This window comes from Triturus cristatus, chromosome 2_2 (assembly GCF_964204655.1).
Source record: "Triturus cristatus chromosome 2_2, aTriCri1.1, whole genome shotgun sequence".
In the NCBI taxonomy this organism is placed as follows: domain Eukaryota; kingdom Metazoa; phylum Chordata; class Amphibia; order Caudata; family Salamandridae; genus Triturus; species Triturus cristatus.
In genome coordinates this window covers 579,822,966-579,847,960 of record NC_140582.1, presented here as the reverse complement: position 1 = coordinate 579,847,960, position 24,995 = coordinate 579,822,966, and the positions used below count along the sequence as shown (strand labels likewise).

Sequence of the window (24,995 nt, the reverse complement as noted above, 5' to 3'; positions counted from 1 at the left end):
CTATGCTACTTGTGTGGCTCCCAGAACTGGAATTAAAGGGGAGTCATTAGAAACGAGAAGATAATACACCGTTTTTACAGACTGGATACTGCTGTTCTTTAGGTTTCATAGTGCTGTAAAATACTGGGTGCCAGTACTGCACAATTCAAAGGTGCACACCTAATCAGACTTCGGAAGATGAATGGCTGAATCAGCCAAGCACCGCATTCAAATATATGTCCTGCTGTATTCAAATGTATGGTCTGCAGGTTTCACGCAGATCTCAGCAGTAAGTGCTTAACTGTCTGAGCTATCTTGCTGGCACATTGGAAAGTGCGTGGGGGCTTCTTAAGAGATTTCCTGGTCCTTTATTCTTATAATTCGATTCCATTTCCAGTGTCCCAGGAAGCGTATGATAATCCGTGTACAGTGGGCACCTAAAAGAGGGGCACTGGGCACAGGTTGTGGCCGCTTCCATCTGCAAAGCCCACTGAGCAAAGTAAATGGATGGGGACATGGAGGAGAGGAGGACTGGGGGACTGGGGGCAGGGCACAGTTCAAGGTCATTCTAGACATACTGCCTGCTGAACATAGCCAAATGTGGCACACGACTCATCATGAGTACAGAGGAAGTGGGCACAAGACCAGGCACTGAGTAAAGCTCGAAGATTGGTCACATAATATTGTTGAAGTACATGCAAAGCAGGTTCTTATGTTCGACCATTAAACAATGCTGAAATCTTTGTTAAAGGTAAGATATGTCTTTTTTTCCTCAAGTGAGAAATGGTACAATACCATTGCTTTGAGTAGAGTATATCATTCTGCCACTATATAGAGTGCAGGATATAGACTACCACTTTATCATGAAGGTAAGTTTAGGGAAGTGTTTACTGTTCTTAAATCCACATCCATGTACCTTGTATGAAAAACAGTCTGAATGTAGAGGTGGGTGAGCCACTGAAAGCTCAAGCCAGAATCTTGGCACCGGCTCAGCTCGATGTTCTCTTGGAACTTCGAGCCTAAAGTGAGCCACGCTTCACAGGAGACAACGTAGCCTAGTCGCTGCAGCTGCCAACCATGCAGCATGGGAAAACCAGGTTTAAATTCCAGTCTCGGTTCAGCATGCTTTTAATCGCAGCAAATCTCCATGTGCCAAGAAAACTTGGTGTAACAGTCTGTGAAGTGCTCTTATGTCCTTGGACAAGGTTCTCCCTATAAAAAAAAAAATGCCACACAAAACGTGGATTTAGCTCGTCACCCACGCTCTAATCTCACCATCCAAGAAGTAAGTAAAGTGCTAAGGTCGTAGACACGAGGCTGGGATAGTTATGTCTACAACGCGGGGTAAGACAGACAGAAATGTAAAAGACATGTTCACCAAGATGACTGGGGCAAGTGGAGGAGATGGAAGAGAGTCGCCGACCGCTACGGGGGGTGGCACGACACGGAAAACGCTGAGGAGCCGGTCACGCACACTTTTTTGGAGCACCTATTCTCCACACTTCGAGAAGACCTGCAGGCTCTTAGAGGAGATTTTTCAAAAGAGATAAAAGAGGTTCAATAGGAAATCAAAGCAGTAGGGGAGAGAGTGTCCGGCAGAGAGGATCACGGGAAGGCCAGAGATGAAGAGTTGGAACAGTTACAGCAAGAGGTCATACGTCCCCGATCCCAGCAGATCGATATCCAGGCCCATGTGGAAGACCTGGAGAATCGTTACCGAAGAAATAAAATACGGGTCAAGGGCGTGCCATCTAAGGAAGAAGGAACGGATATAACGCAGTACCTACAGGCCCTCTTCGGACACCTTCTACAGGTGCCCCAGGACTTTGAAATTAAAATAGATAGGGCTTATAGGGTAGGCTTACAAAGACGAGCCCCGGCGCCTCCACCGGATATCCTGGCATACTTACCAGACTTCCAGCTGAAAGAACAAATATTACAGCAGGCACGCAATCCAACCTCCGTCATATCAAGGACAAGCCATTGCTCTATATATGGACCAGGCTACAATAACCCTGCAGTAAAGACGAGAATTCAGGCCTGTCACGCCACACTTGCGGAACCAAGGCATCACGTACTCATGGTGTCACCCCTTCAGAATTATCTTCAGGTGGGAAGGCAAGCTACATCAGCTTAGGTCCCTGCAGGAAGCGTGTTGAACCCTGGGTATCGAGAATCGCCAACAAGAGGGGTCAGAATATGGGGACTAAACATCACAACGAGAGCGGTGGACATGCGTTCGAGGTGGCAGACTATTGGACAAGGTGGCGAAACCGGACCCGGAGATGATCGCACAAGAAAGACAGGCAATTCTGGAAACATTATTCAACAAGTCCCGCTCTAAAGACGGCATTTGAACTGTTCGGTTATTCGTCAAGCGGGGGCCGAGAAAAAATTAACAGACTAAGATGTCCACATCTCAAAGCCCATATTCAACTATACTAATTCACCACTAATCCTTTATGGGTTCCAGAGTAGCGTGCTACCCGCCAATAAAACACCCCATCAGGGTTACAAGCGCTATTTACATGAAAACGTTTTCCCTTTTCTGCTCCTCCCCAACTCTTCTCAATCCAAATAACTAACATATCCACCACTAAAATTACTTTCATGTTTCACCATACTAATTCAACACTAATCCTTACGGGTTCCAGAGTAGCGTGCTACTTGCGCTTCAAAACCCCATCAGGGGTAGCAAGCGCTATATAAATACAAACCTCTTTCCCTCTTCTATCCCGCCACCTACCCTTCTCTACCCAAATAATTGAATAACATATCCACTACTCAAATTACTTCATATTTTACTATACTAATTGTCAACACTAATCCTTTATGGGTTCCGGAGTGGCGTGCTACTCGCCAGAGAAGCACTTCAACACCCATCAGGGGTGCTATATGAATGCAAACCTTTGTTCCCTTTTATCCCTCCGCTATCCTTCTCACTCCAAATAACTGACTAATATCCACCACTCAAATTACTTTCATATTTCACCATACTAATTCACCACTAATCCTTTATGGGCTTCCTGAATAGCGTGGTTCAACACCCCATCAGGGTTAACAAGCGCTATATAAATACAAACCCTTTTTCCTCCTCTATCCTTCTGCTATCATTCCAAATCCAAATAACTGACTAACCTATCCACCACTTAAAATGTACTTGCATGTTTCACTATACTAATTCAGCACTAATCATCTATGGGTCGCGGAGTAGCGTGCTACTCGCTGAAAAAGCACTTCGACGCCTCGTCAGGGGTAGTAAGCGCTATATAAATGCAATTACAATACAATGCATGCAGCACTAGTATGCCTCCTAATTGCGGCAAATACATAACCTTGTGCCCGAGGTGCTTCTAGAACCACAGACACATGAGAAAGGTGAGCTTTATCAGCAAACCACTAAAGGAAGGCATCAGAAAAATGGTAAGGAGTAATTTGTGGACAAATTTCCTCATTTTCGGCTTTCCTAATGTATCAAATTGCATTATGTTCTTATTAATTCAATATATTCAAATTCCTCGAATGTGAGGGTTACTTATGCACACAATCTCAGTTTTAGTAGCTTTAAAGAACAAAAAAAGAACTTTAATTTAAGCAGTTTATGAATGAAGTCTAACGTGTACTGTAAGGAGCTCAAAGAAAATAACCCTGTCTTCATTAGGAGCTGAGGAATTTGGCAGATGATAAATAGGGTGAGAAAAGACTCAAGTGTGTACTGAAGAACAATGCCCGCCCCCCCTTGAAATTTGATGAACACTTGAGTCTAAAGTCACAGTACAGAAATACGCCTATTATTTCCATGTGGAGGTCTATGGTTTTCCACTTGTTTCCCAAATGGTTCAACCATTAACCAGAAGCACATTCTAAACTAAACATATTAGGTGAAATCCGTATCAATGGCCACTTTTCTTCATGGCTATGTCAATATTTGCTGATTTTATCATGATGGAAACTTTTCTTGCTTGGCACCTCCCTAGTTTCCGCACTATTTAATACTGCACTTCCAATAACAAAATTTAAGATAGGCTGTAGTCCAACAGTTGCTCGTGAGAAGCGGGTGTTCATGAGTCATCGGGTTTCATACAAGATGATCAACAACAAACACTGTAACTGGCAACGGTTACATTGAAATTTCCCAAAAACGAAAGATTAGAACTTCTGAAGCCCCGATTCTGGAATCCTTTGGGCGTGGTAAGCCAACAAAGTAGTTTTGGATGGAGCAAATTAAGTCTTCGTAAGACAGTTTAGAACCAGAAAGATCCAACATGCTTAAGGGTCCGTCCACGTTTAATTAGTGAAACATACCACAGCGTATGCGTGGTTTTATAGAGATTATGGGCATGTCGTCATGCAGGAGCATTAGGAGCAAGTAAGCTCCACTTCATTGAAATAATTATAATGCAGGAGCTAGTTTTGTCAAAAAAACTGCTGGAACGGCAATTATGAATTTATTGATATCAATTATTGTGGCATGATCTGCTGTAATATGAACAGCTGAATATCAGACAGCTATACAATACCAAAATGCTGTAATGCTAATGGTTGCAAACCTCAATATACACAATGTAAAATTGTAAAACGAGAAAGCCTTGTAACAAACACAATCCACACGTAATAACGCATTGCTTACAATACGGCTGCCTGTAAGAGTACAAAAGGTTCACATAAATGATAACAGAGCTAGTTAGCTCTCAGCATACGTTGGACTGGCAATCACGCTGCTGGGCAAAAGGGGCATTAGTTATCAGGTCTTAGGATAAGAAACGTGACTGGGAGAAATAACTGGGCCTTCAAATATTAGAGGGAATCTGTTTGGGTCATCTGAGAAGAATTTGAAAATCAACTCAGAGTCCAAATCTTGACTCAGTTTACGGACAGCAAGAGATTGTCTTGTGCAAATATTGCCAAACTGCTGAAGATGTCAAAGGTTGATCTGGAGGGAAGTTCTTCTGCAGTGTTCAATTTGTCCTGAGCGCATCTCTCATGCTGGTCAACTGCTAAGTGGCTCCTGGTGTTTAGAAAGTTATTTTGCACAGAGCTTCTAAAATGTATTGTTCTGGAACACTAGATTGAATTAAATCATGTTTTCTCTGTAAAGACCCTAAATGTATTCTATGAAGAATGGTTTGTCTCAACAACAATGGTGTCTTGAGGGTTTACCGCTAGTGATGTAGTGTCCTTGTGACATCAGGCTCCCTAGCGCCCCTGTACCCAGATAGGCCTTCTTCCCATTTTTATGAGTGACTGGTGTGTAGAGGATCTAACTTTCCCTAGGATGAAAGATGAAGTCCAGCAACCAGCGCACTGCCATAAGGAGTTCATAAGAACCAAGACTGTAGAGACCAAAGGGCCATGACCACTAAACAGCTTGACCTACAATTTCTCTGCGACAGCAGCCACAATTTGGCGGCCTGCCCTTGCATGACCATTTGTGCTTGCTCTGATCTGTGATAACTGAATCCAGAAGCCCATTTTCTCACTATTATTAGAAATGGTGATGTTGGATATCATATGCTACTTCAAATGGGATGTCCATTCAGATGCCTAAATGCATTATCTATTTATGTTGTATTCTGTTAAATAAAACGCTTTATTTAAAAAAAATAAAGTAATCCTTTACATTCCCAGATGAACATGCAGATGATTGGAGTACTTGTCTATGCTAGTACAGTGCCTACCTCAACACCTGTACAACTAGTCTTACGAGTAGGAAAAAGAGGGAGTTTAACTTTGCTATACGAGATTTAGAAATTTCCTCCCCAAACGGGAACCTTACTAGAGCTGTGTCTGCCTTAAAGTCACAAATAAAATTTGAAAGCCCCTTCAGCTCTCAGTAATGGGTCACATTGCTCTCTCCAAGATGGTATTGATGCCCTTCCTTCTGCCTCCCACTTCATCTCCCAAGAAAAATATGGCAAGACTTTAAAAGCAGCTGGGTGAAATCAAATGGCACAATAGCTGCAGCCGTGTTGCGCTTGCTAGGCTGCGTCTTCCGGTCAAACGGAGTGGGTGGCTGCCCCAAAAGTTGGACATCACTGGAAGAAACCTGCTGATTGGGTCACCCTGCTACTAAGAGACTTGAATAGGCCCTTTTGTGGGGGACTAGATCTGGGCATGTATGTCCCCTCCCGCCCAAACTGTTATGCACTGCACTGAGCTGCTACACTACGAGCCTTGACACTTAACAAACATTTTATGGTTTATGCCAGAAGTCGCCTCACATCTGTAGAGCTCAAGGACTGGTCTGAGGTTGATAGCATGACATCTGGAGACCTTTTACAAGACGGTTAGCTCCTCAGATCTGATGCACTCAAAACAATTCGATGTACGCAATGGTCAATTCCTTGCTCATTGGGTCCTGAGCAAGAATGAAGATTATTGATGAGGAACCCCAAATACAAATCCTACATACAATAGGTAATTGGAGGAGACTGCTTAGCTGGCTGTTCAGAGCCACTCAAACTCATACTCAACTATATTTACTGGGGCTCCCCTAAAAGTGGGAAACCAACTTAGGGGCGCATTACATGACAAGGAATGGGCTGGAGCTTTAGCAAACCAACACACACCCTCTGCAACACCAAACAAACATATCTAATATAACAGACTTTGCAGAGCGTACCCAACCCCCAACCGATGCAACTGTACTCGTAGCACAACACCTTTAGCAGGATTAAAACTAATGGTGTGGTACTGTTCATCTCTAGCAGATTACTGTACCGGAGTGACCGACACACTGGTGAAGATCACCAGTCAAACACATGCACGAGGAGATGTGTGCCTTGGGTCTCTTTAAGAGCTCCAGAAAGAACAGAACTACCACCTCGTTCCTAGACCTCGCCCTCCTGTTTTCTAAAACAGTAATAACAATTACATGAAAGCCCAAAATCACCCCCACACCAAAAACCTGGGATCAAGCTGTCCAGAATTTTCCCGAGGCCCAGAGTAAAGAACTACGCAGAGAGGAAGCTAGAGACTTATTAAGTGTCTGATGGTTGAGTACTGGTACAATATATTCCTCTCATTGAAGGCAAACCTAAAGATGACACATATACATCAAGAACAAGAAACCCTTGCCTCTAAGAAACAAGAGGAACTGTCACAAGGGGTGACCTAGCTGCATAGGGGTATCCGTTTAAAAGGACAAAATCCTCCACCCACCAAAGGTGGCATGCTTCATCATTGGGATTCTCTTCGTGCCGTGATGCCTAGTCACGACACGGCTACAACCCCCTCACCGAGAGGGAGGAGCTCAAGGATGTTTTGGGTGAAGGAAGGTAAACTAAATACCACAACGAGAGCTCAAGGTCAGTGAGGACAGCAGCTTAAGAGATATGTGAAAGTAAAACTAGGTCCAGGGTACATTATATCCCTTTATTTCTGAATCCCTGGCCGCTTGCAGGAAGAGCATATAGCCACAGTTAGTGTCAAAATGTGGCCATTACCCATAGTTACCCATAGTCATAATGTGTTATAACAGGTATCACAAATGCTGGTGACTTGTTTTTTTATGGATAGATTACTGTCCATCAGAATGCCCAGGTTTTTTACAACTCTCTTGGGGCTCAGAGCAGGCCGAAACTTTGTAGGCCACCAATCATCTGACCAATGTGTCTGTACTTTGCCAAGCAAAATAATTTTGGTCTTTCCTCCATTCATATGGAGACAGCTAAGGGTCATCCAGGTAGCCACCTTACGCATGCAGTTTATGAATATAACTTTAGACGACTCAGAGTACGTCCCAAAAGAGACTATCAATTGGGTGTCGTTGGCGTACGATATTATATCAATGACACATGCACGCACAATCTTAGCAAGCAGGCTACATAGATGTTAAAAAGGGTTGGGCTTAAGGAAGACCCCTGCGGCACTCCTTTATCTATGGTCATAGATTTAGAATTAAAAGGATGGAGCGTGACCACTTGCGTTCTGTCGGCCAAAAACATCTTTAAGTCATCTAGAGCTTTCCTGCCTAGCCCAATCTCATACAGTCTCTGTATGAGATTAGAATGGGAGACCATATTGAAGGCCGTGGACACGTCAAGTAAGACCTGCATGGCTGGAATGCCTTTGTCCAACAGCGGTCTCTGTACTATGAGAGGCCCTGTAACCGGATTGTGAGGTATCCAATATACCATTGTCCTCAGGATATGGCGGGATGGATGGCGAAGAATTGCCTCCGTCTTAATGGTGACAAGACTGAGGTGCTGATTGTTGGAAAACCCCCCTCAGTCTGGTCATCTGCCTGGTGGCCGCAGACCCTGGGGCCCCTTCCTACCCCTAGTGATCAGGTCAAGAATCTGGGAGTATGGGTGGACTCAAAGATGGACTTCGACTACCATACTAGACGGGTAGCCGGTTCGTGCTTCTCGATTCTACGGAAACTCCGCAAAACCATCGACCTGCTCCCAGAATCATCTAGGAAGACCCTGGTCCACGCCCTTGTCACGTCAAGACTGGACTACGGCAATGCCCTTTATCTGGGAGCCAATGCCACTAGCCGGCGGCGACTGCAGACAATTCAGAATGCTGCCGCTCGCCTGGTCCTCCGGCTGCCCAGAAGAGCCCCTTCAAAAAAATCCCTACGAACTCTGCATTGGCTGCCGATCAATGAGAGAATTGATTTCAAAGTCCTTTGCATTGGTCACAGGATCGTACATGGCAAGGGCCCGGCCTTCCTTCGGAACCTTCTTTGCTCCTATACGCCCACTCGACAACTCCGCTCGTTAGGAGCAGGCCTCCTCGCTGTCCCCAGACACAAGAAAGCCAGAATGGGAGGTAAATCCTTTCGTATTTTGGCGGCACATAAATGGAACTCTCTCCCCCTGAGCTTAAGAGTGGAAACTTCGGAGCTCATCTTCCGGAGAAAGCTCAAAACATTCCTCTTCCCTAAAGACTAACCCGTCTTGTCTGACTGACGGAGTAGATGGCTCTTCTGACAGCGCGGGGACACACTGTAAGTGTAACCATGCGCTTTACAAATTCAGAAATAAATAAATAAATAAATTTAATGACGGGGCCCTCAAGAAGTTTGCTAAGAAGAGGTAAAAGGGAGCTGGGCCTATAATTCACAAGGTCAGTGCGGTCTGCGTTAGGTTTTTTTTAAGTAGGGATAATCTGAGCAGATTTCCAAGCGTGTGGCAACTTTGCCGTATCTAAAGCTAGATAGAGAAGGTCTGTGATACAAGGAATAAGAGAGGAAGCTAGAGAAGAGGCTATATAGGCAGGACAAGGGTCGCACAGAGAGCCGGTTGTAACCTTCCTCAACATATCCTGCACCTGATCTTGAGAAATGGCCTGAATGCATGAGTCAGCAGCACTAACTCTTGTTGTAGGAAAAGTCTTATAGGTCCTAGAGATCTTGCCCTCAAAAAGGTTTGCAAGTACATCACAGAACTCGAGAAGAATGAATTGCGAGTTTGCAGGCTGCTAGTTAGAATTCGTTAAGAACTTTAACTAATTCTTTTAAGGAGTTGCCTCCCTGATCTATCCTTCTAACGACATTGAATTTACGAGCTTCTCTGTAGGTGCAAAGGTCATGTTTATAGGCCCTTCTATCCAGGGAGGCTTTTGTTCTGTGCCATGTCCTATCCAGCCTTTTGCTGGTGGATTTATCAGATTATAACTCGGATGATTGCCATGAAGATTAGGGTTTGGAAGGTCTGTTTTTTAGCACCTTTAATAGGGGCTACTAGATCGAAAGATTTGATGAGGGAATTGTGATAGCTGGATACTGCATCGTTGACATTATCAAAGTTTTGTATTATCAGAGGACAAAAAGCAAGTGAAAATTCTGGGGATTCATTTGTCTCCGGGGTCTAATCTGTGACCCTGTAATCTAATCTGTCCTAAGAGCTACTTGCAACTGTTGCATATGCTAGAAGTTTGGATGTATGCATATGGTATTTCTGTAATGCGTATACATATATTACCTACTGGCCCTCGCCAGTAGGTAGTTCTAGTTAGGACCTATTTTCCATAGGAAATCCGCAACATTCTATTCCCAATAAGTCTGGCGCCGGTTGACGAATCCTAGATTATATCCATAAGAAACACACTACACTCACGGGGTCCTTTTTGGGTAGCTTTATTATCAGTTCGCAAGGACGCGTTTCGGCAATAGGCCTTCTTCCTGCTTGCTTTTTGATAAAAGCGGCACTGGTGTGATTGTCCTTTTTATTGTGCAACCTTGATCATCATTGGTTGCCATGTATGTCTGGAGGAAGGGGATTGGTCAGGTACGGGCCAATCACATGATCTCTCTGGTACCTTCTTGATGGAATCAAAGTAAAAAACTGAAAGCATTTCCTACTGAGGAGACTGCAGTAAATGAGGAAATTAGGAAACTTCATAACAAATAAATCTCCCAAGATGGCCACCAGACACAAAATAGCCTAAATGCAGCACAATTATCACCCAGATGTAGCCCACATGTAGCCCAAAGACAGAAGTGTGCAAAACACTTATTTTTTGTGTATTTGCAGTTTTATATAGTGCAGACTTGTCAGGTATTGGAATGCTTTACATGAGCATTGTTTACATCACACAAGATCAAATTCATTTTGGTTGTAGACATGGGGAGATTAAATGATTTGACCACAATCACAGAATGTTGAGCTGAAGCAGAAACTCCAACCTGGTTCCCCAGTTGCAAAGTCTGCAGCTCTGGAAGTTACACCACATCCTCTCGCCAAGGTGCAACATTTAATCAAGTGGTCAACTGGATAAAAAAAACAAAGATTACAAATAATTTAAAAGTTCTTTGTCGCTATTTGAAAACTCAGAAAATATGTCCTCATTTTAGTTTTTTAGAGCACTAACCATAATTTTGATGCAAATAAGACCCTCTCATATATGTAATTTCTAAAGGAAATGCTCTAGGTATTACAGTTTTGATTACATCAAGATGACGTCAGGCGTTCCACACTTTTGTAATAAATATAGAATGTTAGCAATCTAGTTGTTCATTGGGATACTCTTGAGAGGCAGAGGCCAGGGGCACGGACTCTGAAAATTGAAGGCAGGTAGGAGAGTGCAGAGGCAACAATTTGACCACACTGGGCAGGCAGGAAGGGCAGTGGCAGCACAACAGACTATGGAGGGCAGTGGAAAGGGGGGCAGGGGCAACAAACCAACAATACAGGACTGGCAAGAGAGGCTGTGGCAATATAATAGACCATTGTGGGCAGAAGGAAGAGGCAGTGGTAGTACAACCATACATGCCAACAGACCCGTTTCAGCCAGGAAACGTCCAATGTTTTTAAGCTCAAATGGGCTTTATTTGATCTGTCTCCTGCCTACAATCTCCTCTTTTTCAATGCAACTCAAAGGGGAAAATCAATACCCCAGTTTTTTTTCAAATTCTCCCTCTTACCAAGTTCAAAATGTTCGCAAGTATGGTACATTGAATCATGGTAGGCAGGAGGAATTGGGGTAGGGACATGGACTCGGATAACAGAGGACAGGAGGGACATGGAGAGGTGCACCAAACTGACCCTACAGGGCAGGCATCAGGGTTTGCAGCAGTACAATACACCACACAGCGCATGCGGGACGGGAGTGCAGCACAACAATCCATAGAAAGCAATAGGGAGGGGACAGGACCATGCACATGGACAACAGAGAACAGATGGGAAAGAGGCAATGGTAGCTAGCTGACCATAATGGACAGACAGGAGAGACAGCTGCAGCATAACAGACCATAAAGGGCAGGAGGGACGGATCAGGGGCATTACAATGGAACAGACAAGCCAGGAGGGAGGGAATAGGGGGTCTGCACATGGAAACAGAGGGCTGGGGGAAAGGTGGCAGGGCAGGAGCAGCAAGATGACCATGGAGGTCAGGCAGGATGGGCACTAGAAACAAGATACACCACGGAGAGCAACAATTAGACTATGGTGGCATACACACAGACCATGGAGGGAAGGTGGGAGGGGCCATGGCAGCACAGAAGACCATACATGGCAAGCGGGAGGGTTAGTGGCAACACAATGGCTATGATGGGCAAGAAGGAGGGTGCAGGGGCATGCACAAAGGACCATGGAGGATAGAAGGGAGGGTCAGGACCTGGGCACAGACAAGAGAGTTCAGGGGAAGGGGCCTCACAACAGACCGCGCGAGCAGGCAGGAGGAGCAGTTGCAGCACAACAGATCAGGGAGGGCAGAAGGGTGTGGCATAAAATGGACCATGGATGACAGGAGGAAGGGGATAGGGGCATGGCATGTGGACAGGCAGGGTGGAGGTGGCAGGGACAGGTTACAGTCATCTGACAATGCTAGGCAGGTGGGAGGGGAGTGGCAGCTCAACAGAACACTCCGAGTAGATAGGAGTGGCAGGTCCATGGAACATGGTGGGCAAAAAGGATGGAGCAGGGGCATGCACAAAGACATCGGAGGGCAGGGGGAAGGAGAATAGGGGCAGCAAGCTAAGCACAGAGGCTAAGCAGGAGGTCAATGATGGGCCATAGAATTGGGCAATAGAGGGCAGGAGGAGTGGACTGGTACATCATGCTAAATGGAGGGCAGTCGCAGAACATGCATGGCAGGAGGGAGGAGGCTAGTCCATGGATTCAGACAACAGAGGATAGGGAGGAGGGGGATGGGGCAGCAAGCTAACTGTTCAGAGAAGATGGGTATTAGGAACTTTATTGTTTTTAAAATGTGGGTCTGTGCGAACTACTTAAAATATGAACAAGTATGCAGCATAATCTCACTTTTATTCAGGAAGAAGAGGACGTTTGTGACTGTGACTCCGGGCTCACTTGGCAGAAACACCCCCTGAACCTCCACCCCCATCGCAAAATGTAAATGCAGTGAAAAGGGTAGATGGACGCAGTGTTATATAGAACATAGTCCTGAGAGCACGATTGAAAATGAAAACTAGATGTAGTATATGGTATAAACTATGCACCAAAAAGTGTGATATAAGATGAACCGGGGCGTGAAATATAATATGCAATACATTGTGCGCAATGACAGATTCATTGGAGAGCGCGAGATAGCACAGGCACTAGCGCGTGCTATGCGATATGCGCCTTGGAGTGTAATATGCTCAGGGCAGTGTTGTGTAACATAACTAGTCTCTAAAGTTGTAATATAAAATATGTGCTGGGGAGTGTAACGTTGCATATGCACTGTGACAAAGATATGGATCCCAGATTGTAATATGTATGGCATAGCGCTGTGCGTTATAACATACACATCGAGGAAGGCACGTTAGATGGGGCAATATAACCCGTGCGAAGGCAAGTGTGGCATGACATATTCACGGGGTGGTGTTACAGTGCACATGGGCTAGAGAGTGTCATAGCATACACACTAGCTGGTGGAATACAACACAGAGGTGTGAGGCAATCGGCGGGCACTGGTGGGTGTAACACAGCATTGGGCTCAGCCAGGAGCACGCTGTGACTCTCAAGTGAGGTTCGTCTCCTTTCCAGAGAGTAAAATAAAAAGTATTACACATCCGGCGGTGGATGTGTTTTTTATTAACCGTGAGGGGGGTTTCTTGCATAGTTTGGTCGAATTTTTGTCGAATCCCCTTTCAATGGCTTGGTGTGCGTGTATATTAAATGTGCCCGTCAATAGCTAGCCATGTTTGTATAAATAAACGACAAGGGTGTCTGCTTGTAGGAGTACCCACCGGCAGGGGCGCCGGGATTAGGCACGGTAGGGCGTCAGACACGTCAGAGCTTCACTAGCGGTGTAAATACATTCCATGTGGATTCATTCTATGCATAGTCGCCTTTTAATGAATATCACGCAAATTGTCATGGTGATGGGTATATACGGTTTGTCCAGCATGTCCTAAGTGTTTCTATACATATATATATTTTTAAAATAATAAAAAACAAAGGCCGGCCCGGGGGATGGGGTCCCCGGAGCCATAAGTGGCCTGAGGAGGGGGGCAACGCAGCCCCCTCCTAAAGAATTTAAATTTAAAAAAAGGCCATGACCCAGGGGTTGGGGTCCTTGGGAGGGCCACATTTATTTTTTTCAACAAAAAAATAAAAATTAGGGTGCAGGCCCTGGGGGATGGGGTCCCCAGGGCCAGTAAATTAGAAAAAGAAGGGGGGCCACACAGCCCTTCTTAAAAAAATAAAATAAATAAAAGACCGGCATCGCGCTGGAGGCCACGCCCCCTCCTTGCAGCACTCTGCAAACGCGCCCCCTGGCCAGTTGTAAGTTGGGGAATTAATTCCCCTTCAATACTGAGGGTCCCTGAGGGCCAACTAGCCCAACAGGTATCTCCAGTGTGCGCCAGGGAGCTGCGTTGCAGACAGGTGTTCTGAGGCCACGCCCCTTTTCACACCTCTATGCAACGCAGCTCTGTGGCGCTTACTGGAGGTACCTAGTGTGCTAGTTTGACCCTAGGGAACCTTAGGATTCAAAGGGACCTAATCTCTCAACTTAGAACGGCCACAGGGCGCATTTACACAGTGAAGTGAGGGGACGGGGCCTGAGGTGACGTGTGCAAACACGCCCAGTGGCGCGTTTAAAGAGGTAGTTTTAATCCCCTGCCCCATTATATACTAGGGGCTTACAGAGGAGGTCATGCTGATCACAGGGGTACCCCAACGCATAGTGTTCCCTAGTGTATGTAGGTGTTTTCACTGTATTCTGAGTGTCTTTTAACATAGCACTGGCTCTAGGACTGGTTAGTCAGACTCAGTTACCACCAGTATCCATCTGAAAAAGTTGAGGGTACAGGATGATTTTGCAACAAGGCTTCTTTCTGCTCTTCTGTTTGTTCTTTCTGCACGTTATCCTTCTTCCTGCACTTTTCTTCGTCTTTGAGGACGTCTGTTGCTTCTTCCTGCATTTCTTTTTTTTCTTTCTGTGCGTTTTTTCTTCTTTCTTCACATGTCCTATCTCTGTAAGCATAGTTAGAAATTAGCATTTAAAAAAACCTTAGAAATTCACTGAAAAAACCTTAGGTTTCAGGGGCGTTATAGTTAGCTGGACTTTTCACTCGTACAAAACCATTGAAATTCCCCCGTTATAGTTAGTTCAGCTAACTATAACTCGCGCGCCCGCAATGCACTGCGGATGACGTCACATATTACTTCACTCATGACATGGTCAGTGACATCACTCATGACATCACTGATGACATCTCAAATGACATCACTAATGACATCACTGATGACATCATCCTTGTGATAGAGTGGCAGACCTCCTCTTCCCCTAATATAACCTTTGATACACACATTCAAAAATAGAAACTACAATGTTCAAAACAATGGACATACCAATACCAGTTACAACAACCTATTCAGTAATTCTAAGATCCACATACACATCCACTCATTCACCAACAGTCCTATACAGTCACTCATACATGTACTCACTCATCATATGTACTCATACACCTATACATCCTGTTACACAACGCCACTCATCCATAGAGTTACTCACACACATAGTCACTCATGCTAATAAAGAATCAAACATCCATTTACTTGCATATACAGTTATACACACACCACCACACTTACTTCTACAGAAACTTGCACATACTTAGTCTTTTAAACAATCACTTATAGAAACACACTTATTCATACAGAAACTCTTTCAATCTCTCACTCTCACATATACTCACTTATATACACCAATAGTCACATATACTAGTTTAAAACATATGTAGTTACTCATAAAGACACTATTGAGACAGTCATTCGCTAACACACCCATGCACACACTCATCCACCCATACAGTCCTGCACACATGCTGTCTTCAACACATACAAACAGTGAGTCACTCATTCATGCACCTATGCACTACGTAATACCCCCCCACCGGACCATTCAGACACTCATACTGATAATCAAAAAAACAACTAATAACCTATATAGACACTCATTTAGCTACTCACCAACCCATGCAGCCACTTATACACAAAGTGAGAGACTGATACAGATATTTACAGATATTTACATATTTAAACATTACTCACTAAGCCATGTATTCACTAAGATACACTTAATCAGTTATGCAAATCAATTTTTCAAAAACAAATCATCCATTTAGACACATATACCCATTTATTCTTCCATCGACCTGGAGATATACATATATAAACCATATGTAATTTTCAGAAAAACACACATTCACTGGATGATGTCAGTGATGTCATGAGTGATGTCACTGACCATGTCATGAGTGATGTAATATGTGACGTCATCAGCAGTGCATTGTGGGCGCGCGAGTTATAGTTAGCTGAACTAACGGGGGAGTTTCAATGGTTTTGTACGAGTGAAAAGTCCAGCTAACTATAACGCCCCTGAAACCTATGGTTTTTTCAGTGAATATATATATATATATATATATATATATATATATATATATATATATACACATACACACATATACATACACACATTCATGCGCGCCTTTTATGTAAAAAGTCACACGACAAGCTTAAAGACTTCACTTCCCTTGATGCATTTCACTGGTAATTGCAGTATAATGCATGGAGTCATGTTACATCCATATGCCTTTTCAGTCAAAAGTTCATTCTTTTTCGTGCATGCATCAAAAGTCATAGTGGGTCGAATTACTCACGCTGTCCTGTGAATATTTGTTATTCCACATGCCACTTGTTTTCATGGCCTTGAAACAATGCCAGTCCTCCGGCACGATTAGAGTAAGGAATCATTTTAGTTAGGAATTAGCATTTAAAAAACCTTGCAAATTCACTTAAAAACCATAGGTTTCAAACAGTTATAGTTAGCTGGACATTTCACTCGTAAAAAACCAATGAAATTCCCCCGTTATAATTAGCTCAGATAACTATAACTCGCGCGCCCGCAATCCACTGCTCATGACGTCACATATTACATCACTCATGACATGGTCAGTGGCATCACTCATGACATCATCCTTGTGATAGAGTGGCGGTCGCGTGAGTTATAGTTATCTGAACTAACTATAACGGGGGAATTTCATTGGTTTTTTACGAGTGAAATGTCCAGCTAACTATAACATGTGTGAAACCTATGGTTTTTTAAGTGAATTTGCAAGGTTTTTTAAATGCTAATTCCTAACTATAACGTGTGTGAAACTATGGTTTTTTAAGTGAATTTGTAAGGTTTTTTTAAATGCTAAGTTATGTATGTAATATGATATTTTTTATATATTTATTTTACAATAAACTACCTATGTATATAGTTATAGATTGACTGTATCCTGTAATATGGAATGGCTCGTTTAAAATTTTTTTTTTAATTATTTTTTTTAGGTTTTTCACCGTGCGCACACGGTGCGCGCACCCCACGAATTTTTGAAAACAAAATAAAATGTTTTTTTCACCCTTCGGGGTCCTTCAGGGACCCCCTGACAAAGGCTAGGGGGTCAGGAACTCTCTACCCTACCCCCTTTTCACGTTCTCCACCTTTCTTTTTCACTGTCACACACCAAACACACAAAATGGCGGCCGACACTTCCTGATTTCGACTGATTCGAATGTTGACTGACATGTAACCACCAATCAGAATTGCGCTCGCGCACATTAAGGTGCGGGCATGCGCTTATAGACATTTATGTACTTCTAAATGCAATTTTCTCAGGAACTACTGAACAGATTGACACCATATATGCAAAAGGCACATGCCTGACCTGAGGACTACCTCTCTGCCAAATTTCAAGTAATTCTGTTCAGCCGTACGGGCTGTACCTTCGACTAAAGGTCCTATGGGAAAATGCATGGGGAAAACGTGTTTTGGGACCCCCCTTTTTTCTCAGCCCCCGCTTGACGAATCACCCCGAGACTTTCAGGATAGGAGCGGAGCGCCCCATTAGTTTCAAAAATTTTGCGAGGATTCGTCAATCGGCGCCAAAGTTATTCAAAATAGAATTTTCAGATTTCCTATGGAAACACAGTCCTAACTATAACTATCTACTGGCGACCGCCAGTAGATATATATACACACACACACTCAGAGTCAAATAAAAAAAGGAGTTTTGAAGGAGTTGAGATCTGTGAGAGATAGGGCTTTAAAGGCTGACCACTTCAGAATTCTACAAGAAGGGATGGGCAATGTCTAATGAAGGGAGTCTCTGAATGGGATGCATCAATACTGCACTGAATTGTGAGAATCTTGGTACACCTTGATTAATTCTTCAATATAAATGCCTTGCGTTTCTGTGAATTTTCTTCCCTTTTTTATTTTTAAGTATAAGAAAAAGGCTAACAATCTCCATTATAATTTTTCTATTAAATGCATATAGGTGTCTGGATTTATTCTACTTGGGATTATTAATTTGTTTTATAATATTGAAAATTCTGCCGCTATTTTGCATGTTTTATGAATAGATCAGTTTTATTACACAAGATTGTTTATTTAATATTCCATCATGAATAAAAATAAAACCAAAAATAGTAGAAAATGTTAAATTACTAATCTTCCATATCTGCACAGTGAATGCCAATTCATGTGCGGTTGCCTCACACAGAAAGCAGATGCAGGTAACCTCGGTCGTTACCCCAATAGGTTTTACGTGGGTCATCTACTGCAAAACAGGCTGGACTTGTGCTAGGAGACTGAGGTAAAAAGTGAAAACATGAAATGGAGAAAACGGTCAGGACTTGAAGAAATTTTAATGCATAAACCGTGATCATGAGAGAAGCTGGTTAATATGTACACTCATTGTCAGGATAAAAGGTAACCAATGAGGGTGTGCACTCATAGAAGGGCAGGGCCATGGCCTCCATGTGCACACACATGATGCTGTCCGGCCACATCTTGATGAGCAACTTCGGGAAATAATTTACAACCCGTTACTTGGTGGGGAGGTGACTAGTGACGGGCAAAAGGAGAGAACCAATTCGGTTTATGATATATAACCGATCAACGTTAACTGCAACATCTGACGATTCTCCATTGAGAAAAATCATAACTATAAACATAACACCAAAGGAGAGAACACGTGTTTGAGCTGTACAAGTTAAAATACAGTGTAAGGCGCTTGGGTCCAGTGCAGTGCAAAACCCTTGTAATTCTGAGACGTACAATGAGTTGGAAAATCAACTAAGTATTAAATCAAGTGAAAAAAATAAATCAATAGGTTTGTGAATTTTACTCGTTTTGTTCACTTATTCATGCAGATGAATTAGTTTAGCAAGATGTTACACTTTCCAGGTAGGAAGAAAAAAAAACTTCTGTGTCAAATTCCCATGGAATTTCTTCCCAGGTTACAATAAACTGAAAACTTGACATAAACAGGTGTTTATAAGCAGCAATTCTAAACTGCACTTGTTTGTTACATAACATTCCAGAAAATGTAAACACAGACAGAAAACAGAAAAAAACATATGTGCGCAGTGAGAGCAGATGTAACAGTCTGCACTTTGGACTTGATCACAGAAAACCTTCAGACCTGGTATTGTCCGGCCAGCACTTTGGCTGCAGTAAGCGACATGTGCCTATCTTATCTGGAGGGGACTCCCCAGCAGCCGGCTGTTTGCCAGGCAACCTAGAACAGTGACGCGACCGATTCATGACGAGAGCACGGTGCGAGCCAGAAACTGGGCCAGATGTACGACCCTTTCAGTTTCATTTTTTAGGGGCAGGCAGTGGTCCCTTGGATGATTAGATTGCTTAAACTATGGCAAGTGAGAAACCTCAAATTCAGAATGCCCCCCCCTTTTTGATCATGCTCTCATTCAAAATATCCCACACTAGCGGGATCTACTCATTTGTACACACAGTTACATATAGGAACACCCAGCCAGGGTGTTCCTAAATTCAAACACCATCTACAATTCAGAAAATCAAAGACCAGCCAGGATCCCAAAAATATGATGGATCAGGTGCATATTACAATTGAGACAAATTGGGGAAAAGTGTCAGTTTGCTTTTTTTTTTTTTTTTTTTTAAATTGCATCAAAAGGGTTGGTTTGCTAAAATCACCATCTTCCCAGCTTTCAAGAACACACAGAGCTGTATCAAAAAACACATTTTTTACCACAGGTTTGGCCTTTTTCTAAGACGCAGCCCATTTTTTCCTAATTTTTGTGCTTTTAACCTACGTCCAGTTTATAGGGGAAACAGGTGTGAAACCCATGGGAGAGGTCGGAAATCTATACATTTCTGAAAATGTAGATAAAATTCTGAATTCAGCATTTGTTTTGATCCTTCTAGGGTTTCCCAAAGAAACGAACTGTTGAAATAAAAAAAGGAAAAATGAAAAGGAGTAGGAAAAAATATAGCCATTTGTGACATTTTCCTTTGTAACCTCTTGTGACAATGGACCATTTACTAAAGCAATATACCATTACGTCCACTAGACCCTTCTGGCCATGGGGATATATAGGGTTTGTAGATTCCCCAAGAACCCGAGGTACCCAGAGCCAACAACTGAGCTGCACCATACAATGTTTTTTAATTGTTTACAGAGTATAGAGCAATTCATATAGTAAAATATAAAAAATGACAAATGGGTATGAATTTAACGTATGCACTTCTGAAATGTATACCAGATGCTGAGTTTAGGAGCAGAAGGTATTTGTACATCTCTGAATTTATGGGTACCCTTACTTGCATAAGATTTAGAGAGCATTCTGCAAAATGTCTGTATTTCTGTGCATTTTTGTCTTCCAAATATAAGCCATTGTGCAAGAAAGAAATCGATAACAACAGCTGTTCTGTGTTCCCACATGTCTTCTGATAATATGGTACCCCACTCATAAGCCTGGGTCGAGCACCTGCGACACAATACACCTCAAAAGGTTCTTTGGAAACGTAATATTTGAGCCAGCAGAATCCATGCTTTTTATTTTCCAATTTACATAGTTGGGGATTGTGGGCCCTAGCGCAAATGCCACCTAGGAAAATCTATCATACTCTGACCTTTTTGAAAACTAGATAACCAGGGGGGTCCAGAGTAGTGTAACTTATATGACGCTTACTAGGTTTTGTTGTTTCTCAGAAGCACTTGCAAACCTCACACTTTGGTTAAAAACACATTTCTGTGAGGAATACTTCTGGAATCTGCAGGCAGCCACAAAATTCCTACCAAGTATCCCCCCCCCCAAAGTCTACCGATATAAATTGTATCTCACGTGTGTAGGCAGGCGTAGCACTCACGACAGGAAAGAACCCACATTGCAACATAGACATCACATTTTTGACTGAAAAATAAACGATTTTTTGCAATGAGGGTAGCTGTGGATTTTGGGCACTAGCTTATACGGTACTTAGGGAAACCAGGCAAACTTGCACATTTTTTTTTTTTAGAATTAAGCATTGTGACCTCCAGCCTGATCAAGATTTTGGGAGCAACTTTCTTCATGCGGGTTTTTGTCTGTAATTGTATTTAAAACAGCACTAATCCAGACTCATAGCAGTGATTAGTGGTACATCCAAATCATACACAAAGTTCTGTCAGATTCAGCACACTTCAGGCAGAATGTCTTACTAAGCCTCCAGGCCAAGGGTTCTTCAAGCACCTTGTTCGCAGAATTGGAAAGCTGAGCTTCCGTTATAAAGTTAATTCCCTTTAATCTATCATTGAATCGACCTGAATTTTGCTGAAAGTATAACATTGCTGCTTTGTAAATGGTTGTAGATAACACGATTTACATGAGAACGCGGTTATACTCCTGTTTCTTAAACTAAAACAACAGCCTTTCAACAAGTGGATAAAGGGCGTCACTGGCTTAAACCTTTTGGCTGGCTATTCCTGTGATTCTTTTTTCATCCACTCTACACGCTGAACAGATAGATGGTTAAGAATACAATTAGATGCGAAGGGCATACTCTCACAAAATATTCCAACCTACTGAGAATAAAAAACAAACATTGGCATAGCCAATAGGTCTCGCATTGGGAACCTTATAAGAATTTAGTTATGCAGCACAATATCCTTGGTGCAAGGTCATCAACTGTTGCATGGCTAAACACTTATAAGGTCCCAAAGGCGAGACCTATTGGCTATGCCAATGCTTGTTTGGTCTTTACTTTCAGTCATGCTGCACAGCAGCCACAGCCAGTAAAGACCTATTGGCTTGGCCAATGCTTTTTTCCAAAGATGGTTTAGAAGGAGCATGGACTGCATCACTGGCTCAGGCGTGCTGTAGCTACACCCCACATTCAGAGCAGGGCAGCTGTGTACTATGGCTACTAGGGGATGGGGGCGCAGCTTTTGGCACCACTGCCTGGAAAAACCTGTAATCCAGAGCGTCCTCCGTGTAAAACAGAATTTAGGCTCTCCGAAGAGCAGGACCTAGCAGCCAGGATGCGCACTGAAACGCCGAACTATCCAGAGTTTTGGCTCTACTAAGAGCAGGACCTAGCAGCCAGGATGCGCACTGAAACCCCGAACCATCCACTCTGCCCAGGACATGTAATCATGGAGGGTACAGCGGTGGGATTTTCTGTACATCACAGTGACATCTTTCACTATAGGATGATGATAGTGCCGGAGATAAAAACTGGGCTAATTCAAATAAATAACATAGCCCTGGTTTCTTCACGGTCAGGCTGTGTGGATGGGAGCAGCCTAATCGTCGTTTGCAAGGTGAGGAGCATGTCCACCCAACTCTACTAGCTGTTCGCGTGGATGGTTTCATGGCGAGAGAGGTGTACGTCTGCAGCTTACTGGTCGGACTGTGTAGTCTTTGCAGCTCTCCGTAGGGATTGTTGTATACTTTTATGCTGTGTTTTTGCAGGGCTGCGTAAGTCAAAGCATGCAGTTCATAGGGCTCGGTTGGCCAGTGCAGGTTTTTCATAGGGTTGTGTACGTCTGTGCAGGCTGTTCGCAGGGATGACTACACGGTGAGGGCTATATACTTCTCTGTCGGTTATTCGCGGGTCTGTGGACACCTTTGCATAACTGCACAAAATGAAAAAATATAGCCTGCTATGGAAGCACGAGCTGCGGAAGGACACTCACTTGGAAAGGAAGCAGTTCTAGGGCCATGCTCCACTGGGGGTGCAAAACTACAAAGTGGAAGTAAAGCCGGCATGCACTAACCAAACAAAAGCAAGGAAATGAGAGTGACAAAGTCAACCACTTGTATGCAAAGGACGAGCTGCAAGCTAAACAAAATGTCTCACAAGTGACAATGCAAGCACAGTCTCAGACAAGACCTAAAAATGAGAATAAATCACCATTTAACTGGTTAGTGAAACTGCAGGCGAAATGTTTAAAGCTACTATAAAACAAAATGAAAAAAAAACACTTTTTAAACCAGCTTTGTTACTGAAAAGAAAGGATGTGAACACTGTGCATAGGCTTTGTTGCAGTTACTCAGAGTGAAGGAAAAGGAAACTACTGGGTAAAGTGGGCTGACCCATTGCCCCATGCTAGATACTATGGCAGGCGAGAGCAAAATACGAATGACAATTTAAAAGACCAATGGATTAAGCTTGCTAACCTAAAGCCTCTTTATGTATTTAAACAATGTACGATTAAAAAACATAAAAGTCTGGCAAGAAAAAACTTCCAAAGGCCAGACGTAAAAAATGACACCTGCAGTTATCATAGAAGAGTGGAGTTCACAAAAAGCACTTGCAATAATGTGCTACTGTGTTTGTCACTTCTTCACTCTGTCAAGTATTGGCTGTTCATGAGGGTTGTGAGTGCATTATAAAGTGAACATACAACCTTCATTTTAGGAAATTAGTGCCCATTAGTTATTTTTATTTTCGGACTAAAGTACAATCAGGAAGAACCTTAATTTAAAAAAAAAATTTTTTAATTTGTTTTAATATGCTGTTAGTTTAAACTGACATAATTCACCACTGGAGCCAAATTCTGCTTGAACCCCATGGCTGATGCTATGCATGAATATCCGTCAGGACACTGATGGGATTTCAATTTGGCAACTGCTGGTTGATACAAAGATCAGCAACACTTCATGGCTCACTTCATATCCCTTTGATTGAAAATACGACAAGTTTCCATAACATAGGGAAAGAACCCTTTAAGAAATACTTATTGGTACTTTTACCTATTACTCTTATGTAGTCCGTGATTGGTGTCTTTCAGAGAAAAATGTTAATATGACTTTGGAACTCCACCCTAATTTTGAGAATGGAATCATCAGTCGGTAACTAAATAATTTAAGCCTTGGGGAAGTATTGGCAATGAGGTCAGACAAAATCGATAGAAGCTCTTCAATGAAGAATACAGAATAAAGGCACTTTGACTGAACTTTTTTGATGAAATCAAGCTTATGTTCCTATGTGTGCTTGCAAGGACTTTATTTACAAATGTATACGATGTTGTTGTTGTTTTGCATTGTTGGCTATGTATTGAAAATTTGACCTCTCAACCATTATGCTTATGCTATCGGCCCCAGTTCTTGCTATTTGTGCCCAGTAATCGATCAATTATGTGCAGGACCATGTCATATGGAAGAACAATGCTTTTTGTGCTTTACATTTGGGACACTCATCAAAGCACCAGTCTGGAAAACTTCTATAGAGCCGGTGTCAAATATGTCCGATGCAGGAAATTAAAATGAGTCAGTATGAAACGTACATTACTGGAGATGTCTTGCACTAAAACACGTTTTATCCCAGTTTGTCTAATATTTTATCCTGTATGTCCACTTCCCATGCCTTCCTAGCAGTCATCAGGGCTCTTTTTCTGTCTGCCTTCAAGGCTTTATAAAACCTCGAAACTTGGCATTTGTCTTCTCTGGTGGTTAGGATCACCTGCAGTGTCTCTGTGGCAATGGGTACATTTGGGAAGTCTATCACATTTCTCCAGTTTTTGTGATATCCAAGAGTACTGTAATGACTGACTAGGGGTTACACCAAATGTTTCATTAGCCTCCGCAAATGTAATGAAGAGCTTCCATGTATATAAATCCCCTAATATATTACATTCCCTTACCCCTCCATTGAACCAAAGAAATCACATGAGATAAGCATCATAGGGCTGCAACCACCAGAGCTCCATTTGTATGGAAAAAGGAGGGTAATCAAACACACTTGCTTAACCATTGAGCCCCATGCGCTCGCCACCCTGCACATTACCTCAAGGTATTCTTTATGACAAGCCGCCA

General features: G+C 43.0%; 1 protein-coding gene across 3 annotated transcripts in view; it reads right to left on the bottom strand.

The window, feature by feature from the left end:
• Positions 1-24,995, bottom strand: part of FNIP2 (folliculin interacting protein 2) — a 319,680-nt gene that overhangs the window by 238,341 nt on the left and 56,344 nt on the right. The window contains exon 4 of one of the 3 annotated variants that reach the window (XM_085641737.1): positions 8,899-8,914. The exons of the other annotated variants lie outside the window; for them this stretch is intronic. Within the exon in view, the coding sequence (XP_085497863.1) occupies positions 8,899-8,914 (16 nt within the window). The remainder of the gene's footprint in view (positions 1-8,898; positions 8,915-24,995) is intronic. 3 annotated transcript variants of the gene reach the window in all.